The sequence below is a fragment of the Cyprinodon tularosa genome, unplaced genomic scaffold (genome assembly GCF_016077235.1).
Source record: "Cyprinodon tularosa strain WSP-4 unplaced genomic scaffold, ASM1607723v1 ctg615, whole genome shotgun sequence".
Taxonomy (NCBI): domain Eukaryota; kingdom Metazoa; phylum Chordata; class Actinopteri; order Cyprinodontiformes; family Cyprinodontidae; genus Cyprinodon; species Cyprinodon tularosa.
In genome coordinates, this window is record NW_024039358.1 from 71,089 (window position 1) to 78,657 (window position 7,569).

The 7,569-nt window shown below is 40.3% G+C and overlaps 1 protein-coding gene across 1 annotated transcript; it reads right to left on the reverse strand.

Moving 5' to 3' along the window:
• Nucleotides 1-3,273: 3,273 nt before the first annotated feature.
• On the reverse strand, nucleotides 3,274-4,461 carry LOC119798250 (piggyBac transposable element-derived protein 4-like). The gene has a single exon (XM_038307618.1). It carries the CDS (start codon nucleotides 4,459-4,461, stop codon nucleotides 3,274-3,276), a length of 1,188 nt encoding a protein of 395 aa, XP_038163546.1.
• Nucleotides 4,462-7,569: the final 3,108 nt, after the last annotated feature.

Genomic DNA, 7,569 nt, shown 5'->3' on the forward strand with positions numbered 1-7,569 from the left:
GTAAGTAAACAACAGAACTATCTTATATGGACAAATGGTTTCAAATGTTGGAAGTGGTTGGGGTGGAGAGTCTTAAATGTTGCTTCTGAATTGCTGTATATTTATCATTTAGATTTGAATTAACAGATTAAATATGCTCTGTGATTCATCCTGATCTTTAAACAAAAACTAATGCATTTTATTTCTCTTTGTTCATGTTTAGTCTGACTTTTATTTGGCAGTTGTAACAATGTGCAAAATTAACATAGATAAGAGTGTTAAAATCAGTATCTGCGAAAGCAAAAGAATAAAAGAAAAAAACTGCATAAAGTACTATAACAAACAGAACTGTTATGATTTATCTGGTTACTTTAATGCAGTGATTTCAAATTTTTCCTTGAACCTTATTGCACTTAATTTTTTTATCAACATCTTTAGGGTTTAGTTGGCAATAAAAGAAAGATTTATGGTTTATGATGTTGTGATATTATACCTGTAGATTATGAATATACAATTAAGTAGAACCGGGAGTTTTAGTTTATTGATAGATCATTAAAAATCGAGAGTAAAACTAACCAAATGTTCGTAGTTGAATAATAATAACTGTAATCCACTTACTAATTTTGGCCTCTCACACTTTACTGATTTAGGCTAGGCTATCAGTAGAGTTATTAATTACCAACCAAAGAAATTTTGTCTCTTTTATTCAAATGTCACCAAAAGGAGGGTGAGTCTGGCTTGAGTTATAAACCACTCGATGTAAAATAAAAACAAACTGTTGCATGTTGAAATAATGTTTTTATTTCTAACAATCAAGGATTATAGGAAATCTAACATCAACAGTAGCAGCCATTCAAAATGGCCCTTCCCAGCCGAATGGCAGCCATCGCTGCAACTCCCACTGGAGTGAATCCCTGCTTGTCCTGGGCGTGCATATTTTTTTACTCCGATTAATTACTGTTATTTATTATTATTTATTATTTTGATTTTATTATTTATTGATTTTGTTATTTATTATTATTACAGGGAGATGGCACTTCTCTTTAAATCTTAATGTCCATAAATCATGACAGAAAGACTATTTTAGTACAAAGATTGATGTTTAAAAAGGAACTGTAGGGGAACAGCCAAGGGCCAAACAAAGGAAAATGGGGACATTTTCAGCCTCTAATTTTGCTACTACTGTATGTAAACACTATACACTACTAGAAAATAAAAATGAGGTAGATTAAATTAATAATTTGGAAAGAGGGGAAAAGGGATCTAAGAGTCAGTTTAAATGGCTTCTAAGTGGTGTCCAATGTAGGCCAAATGTCAATACATTCAATAATGTCCATACAAAAATAGCAGCAGATATAATAAGCAAAAATAGGTGCAGTTAAAAACAGCGTAAATTAATTCAGATAACAATGGTAGCAAGTCGGCAAACCTACATTCATTTAACCCAGTTAGAGGGGGGCTTTGCTACGATCAGAGTCATAAAACAAGACGGCAACCCCTACCATGGGGTCAAAGGAGGTGGAACAACAGGCTAGAAAAACACTGGAGGTTGTGATTCTCACAAAATGGTGGCTCTTATCATATGACCTAAAGGGGAGGGATGGACTACAAATATGGGGGTACCTTAGGTTATGAAACTATCACATAATATAGGTGTGGACTACAGATCTCATGACAATGGGTTTTAAGACTCAGAAAATGGCTTCCCGTAGCATGTGGTTGCACGAGAATAAAAAAGCTTACAAATCTCTCAGTTGCTCTATAACACCGACCTTAGGACAAAGTAAAACAAGAAAACAAGATGAAAGAAACAAATAAACTCACTCACAGCCAGTCACACCACATTAATTTACACCATGAAAGCAAGCTCAGTTGAGAATCCTTTTAAAGGAACCATCAGCTGAAAGTCCCAACGTTCAATAAAATGCTTTGCACAAACCTGAACTTAACTGCGCTCAACCAAGCTAAGCAACTTATCTGAGCATCATATGCAATAATGGAAAGGTTTTACGGCGGATGGAAAAGGTGGGGTCCATCAAGGAAAAGCGGTCAGTCCGTCTCCAGAACCAGGTCGGCTCTCAGGGAGATATGAATCAGTCTGATGCAAGTGTTTAATATGGAAGTTAGGTCCCCCTGAAGGAAGCTGCACTTTGGAACTTCCCTACTGGTTCTTTACCTGGGAGCAAGATATTAACGGCTCTTAACACAAACTGGGTAAAACCATATAAATTAGGACTATAAACAGGAGTAAAAAAGTAACAGCGTTTATTCCAGATCAGGTCCTTACAGGACAGAGAAATGGCTTGGAGTTTGCACAGCTGTGAGCTAAAAAACGTCAGCGAGCATCCGGCAAAGATTGAGCAAAGATTGAGCCCCGACCAAGGTCATCTCCTCCTTCTTATACCTCATGAGTCCATGTGTTGCATCAGGTGGATGCTTAACTGCCCGTATCAGAAACTGACACGCCATCCATGCCTTGAACTTTACGCATCTTGCCTCTTTACCCCAGGATTACACATAGCTCTCCTTTATCAGTCCGGCTCCAAGATGTGCCCATATCCTGTGTATTTTTAAAGACACGAAGGCTGTCCCGATTAGATGACCTCCGTACACACAGTGACATCCACCATGTGAAGGAAGGCCTTCTACGCTGTCTAAACTGGCTAACAAAGTAACAATGCACATGATGTATAAAGAATAAACCTAACAACAACAATTTGATGGGCTTAATTTACAGCTTGCTCTGGAGGCATCCCTCCATTGGTTCAATGGCCAGCACACTGCAACACTGGCTCCTCAAAGGGGAAATCCTATTTAACACTAGAACTACTACGGAGGGGTCAATTGTCCTTTTTACCTAAAAGCCCTACAAGAGGGTCATTTGACCCTTTGGACCTCCTGCGGACACTCCTTTTGTTGTGGAAATGTGGCTGTTAGCAGCTTATAGCTGTCACTTGAGTCACAGAGTCGCTTAAGCCTGTGTGGGGAGGCTACACAGGCTCAACTAAAAGCTTGGCCAAGGCAAGCTTTTAGTATAGTTTTTAGTGGAGTGCAGTGAATCATCAGGATCAATGAGAATTTGGGATCAAAACTCTAAACATTTATTGTTAAAAAAATACAATACAAAACATATTTACAATGAATGCAAAAGCAACTGTTTTCCCAGTTTTCGTGTGGAAGGTTGTGGCACAAGTAGCTTATTTTTGTGTGCCAAAAATAGAAGAAAAAGAAATTACAAAGAAAAAAAGCATATTTACAAAGAATGCAAATGAGTGAAATACATTTGAGCAGTCACTAACAATTCTGGCACTGCCATTGCTCCTTTCGGCATTTCCCACATGTGTATTTGTAACACTTTTCACAGCACACTGTTGCACGATTGTCCTTGCATTTGATTTTAGCCTGACACTTGGCTCTTTGTCCGAGTTGTGGTGTGGAGGGTTGTTGCCGAAGCAATTGCTCCTTTTGGGCCTTTTTCATACCCACGTGGGAGTGAGCCAACTCTCTTGCCAGTTCAAACAGGAAATCCACCCGTCTTTCCTTTGTCCCGGTGCATAATTGATAGAGCACGTGGGCATTCAGTGCTGCAATGTCTATCATGTTGTAGAACACTGCTACTGGCCAGCGCCTTGTTGCTGCGCGGACAGTGTATTCCCGCACCATCTGGTCCATGACATCGACGCCGCACTTTGTTGTGTTGTAGAGTGTGATGGTGTTTGGCTTCTTTTTGGTGGTTTTCGCTGTCTCAATCGTGCTGTGGATGCTGCTGAGAACATACACAGTCTTCTTCCGCTTGGGCGCATACACAGTCTGTGTGGCACCAGTGGATGAAAATACCTGGGTGGTATATTCACTGCGGTGAATCTGTCGAGTTGACGGTGGGATTTCTTGGCGAATCCTGTTGACTGTGCCGAGGATGGTTGTGTTCCGGCTGAATAGGCGTTTTGCAAGTGACAGTGATGTACAGAAATTGTCTGTGGTAACATTTCTGCTCTTGTCCAAGAATGGTTCCATCAGCCTCATGACTACACTCTCAGACACTCTCTCCCCACGAGGCCGAGTGGGGTCCTTGCCAAGATATGGGAGGATGTTGCAGACGTATTTGGTTTTCAAGTCACACGCCACCCAAAACTTGATACCAAACTTGTCTGGTTTAGTTGGAATGTACTGTAGGAAACAGCAGCGAGTCTTGCACGGGAAAAGTTGTTCGTCAATGGTGATGTGTTGACCAGGAATGTAGGATGTGATGCAGTTGGTGACAAACAATCCCCATATGTTTGAAATTGCAGCAAACCTATCAGTCTGTACTCGCTCGCTGCGGGTGTCTCTGTCATCAAAACGCAGGTGATGCATGATGTTTTGGAAACGGCCTCGGAACACGGTTTCGATGATGTGTGGGCTTCCCAGGTTTTTCGACCAACAGTCAGGCAGTGATGGCACCTTGAAGATTCCCCTAATGATGGTGATGGAAATAAATACCATTAGTTCAGGTATGCCCATGAACCAATGCACATGCTCAGTTTGCTTCGCATGTTGAATTGTAAGTGGAGATTCACACGTCCAAAATGGAGAGAGTGATGTGGACATAGAGTTTGAAGACACTGATGCGAGTGATGAGGAGTCAGATAACGATGCCTGTGTGGACAAAGAAAACCAGGAACCCACTGACTGCACAGCCAGGACATTGGACATTGAGCCCCAATCAAATTAACACATCAAGCCCCGTGACAGATATCGCTGGCAAAAAAAGGATTTCATCAGTCCCAATACTGATTTTTCTGCTCCGGCTCTCACAGATGATGCAACTGTCCTCCACACACCGCTGCAGTACTTTGAAAAGTTTTTCTCAGAAGACATGATTCAAGCTCTGGCAACCCATACAAATGAGTACAGCGTTCCAAGTAATGGAAGATCTGTGAACGCCACAATCAAGGAAATACAGAAAATGTTGGGCATGTACCTGAGGATGGGCTTGGTCCAAATGGCTGGAACCAGTATGTATTGGGAGACAGATACGCGGAACTCCCCAGTTGCTGATGTGATGCCCCACAACAGATTCCAATCACTTTTGACAACATTACATTTTATGAACAATTCAACAGTGTCAGAGACTGAAAAGAGGGACAAGAGGGACTCTGGAAAAATTCAGACAATGGCTTGAGCTTTCAATCACTGCACTATGGAACTATTGATTACACTATGGAAATAGTGACTTGAAATATGTCTCATTTCTTTTACTTCTATATCTATATATTATATCATAAATGTAACTGTCAACACTCTTTCCTGGTCATGTTAATCTTGTCTGCCTCAACTGACCTAGTATGTTTTTTTGCACATTTTTTTGCAACTCATAGAATGTTCTTTGCACAATTATCTTTATTACTCTTACTTGTACATAACCATTTGCAAGGATGTACTAAATGATTGAGACATGTACAAAAGCATTTGAAATTTGATGAAAGTTATGATAAATGCCATTCTGTTGTGAGGAACTGCAAATTAGTTTTGGGATTTGTCCATGTTTTGAGAATGACATCTCAATTTCAAGAAATGAGCCAAACCAAGGGAGAAAAACTGTAACACACTGGGAAGAAGCTGTCTGTCCCTGTTTGTCTTGGCTGTTACCACTGTGAGGTGTGACCCCCTCACCCCTCACCCCACACACGGCCCATAACAGCCTCATTACCATGACAAAATGAGTGATTAGTGTATTCGGGAAAAGCCGCCGGGTCAATTGACCCCTCCCTGGTAGTTCTAGGTAGGTGGAAAAATCCTGGTATTTCTAGTGTTAATGATGTCGGCAGCTGGTTAACAAGGTGGAGGCTTCCTCTTCCTCACCCGTCTCTAAGTGAGGATGTGCGCAACAATACACTGTGATCAGTAGCTCTGACGGCAGGTCAAAGGAGGGAGCTTTGGCTAGCTTACTTCCAGAAGGATCCCACATGGAATTTTCGTCTCTCCTGTCAGGTGTGGTGCCCAGTGGAAAAGAGATCGAGTCATTTAAACGTGTCGGGGGGTGGTGCTTCTGGCATCACAACTTTTTCTCCAGCTGATTCGTCTGATTCGAGCATGACGTCTGGGTTTTTGTCTGCACAGCTGTGTAGTCTGAGCCTGTTGTATCTTCCAGAAATAGTGTGCAACACCGCAGTCATGGGACCTGCATTGTTAATTTGGCCAGCTGTAATTCTCCTTAAAGTAGCATGATCCCGGTCACAAAGGGAGTTGGTGCATCACAGTCATTCAGTGGTCAGCCTATGATCATTTCAGCAATGTTGTGTCACAACAATGATATATATATACAGTGTTGTGCCTGAACGCGTTCATTGAACGAAAGTTCATGAACTCGTTCATATTTTGGGCGAACGTGAACTGAACGTACTGTATTACTGCCTGATGAACGTTATTGTGAACTCGTTCATTCTGGTGTCTGGGAACGGCACGCTCTCTCAGTTCAACTTCGTTCTATAGGTTGCCAGATTTCTATAGAGCCCTCCAGGCGACACCCCGGCTAAATCACACCGTAAACAGGCCTTAATATGTAGCGGGGAAAACACCCAATCTGGCAACACCAGCTACCAGTGTCGTAGCTTACAGCCGCGTGCGTCATCAAAACAAAATGCAGTGTGGAAGCCAAAGCAGCATGGAGGCTACCGTGGAGGCGACAAAGCAGCAGTATGATCACTTAAAACAGTTTTATAACCAGGTGGTCGGTGAGGATGAGGGCAACAATCTTACATTTCTCTGCAAACTTTGCCCGCCGGCTTTCAGTAAAAAAATCTGCACTTCAGTAACCTTAAATTCCTACTTCAGCCTGGTCCCTCAGTTTGTGTTAGTAAAATGTTCTTGAGGGTTTTAGTATTCATGTAACTTGTTTGTTAAACCTGCCTGGTATAATTTTCCAGTATTCCTTTTTAGTATGTACTGAAATGGAATTTCAAATTGTAAAAATTATTGAAATTAAAAAACATTTGCACCTTAAAGACTACTTTCCTATTTTTCTTTTAATAATTACTCATAAAAAAGACCATTCAAGCAGCACATTTTTACTGATGTTTTTGAGAATATACTGTAGGGGTGAAAGCTGCAGCTGCTACTAGTGTGAAGTGAATGGACAGCAACAAAGCATTAAAGCAACAAAGGGGAAATGCTGTCCCCTCAATGCTAATGTAATCCCTGGTTGGATAAGGATTCAAAACTGGATATGAAGATGAAATCTGACGCACAGTTTCGGTGTTATAACTGATAAAATAATTGCTGTCTGTGGTTCTACAGGAGGCTATGGTGTAATTGAGCAATATATGAAAAAAAAAAAGAACTATGAACTAGTTCATTTTTTGGAACTGTGAACTTAGTTCAAAATTTTGAATTATGAACTATGAACTGAACTAGTTCATTTTAAAATGTGTGAACTGAACTTTGAACTAGTTCACGTAGAAAGAGAACTTTCCCAACACTGTGTATATATATATATATATATATATATATATATATATATATATATATATATATATATATATATATATATATATATATATATATATATATATATATATATATATATATATATATATATATATATATAGTTTT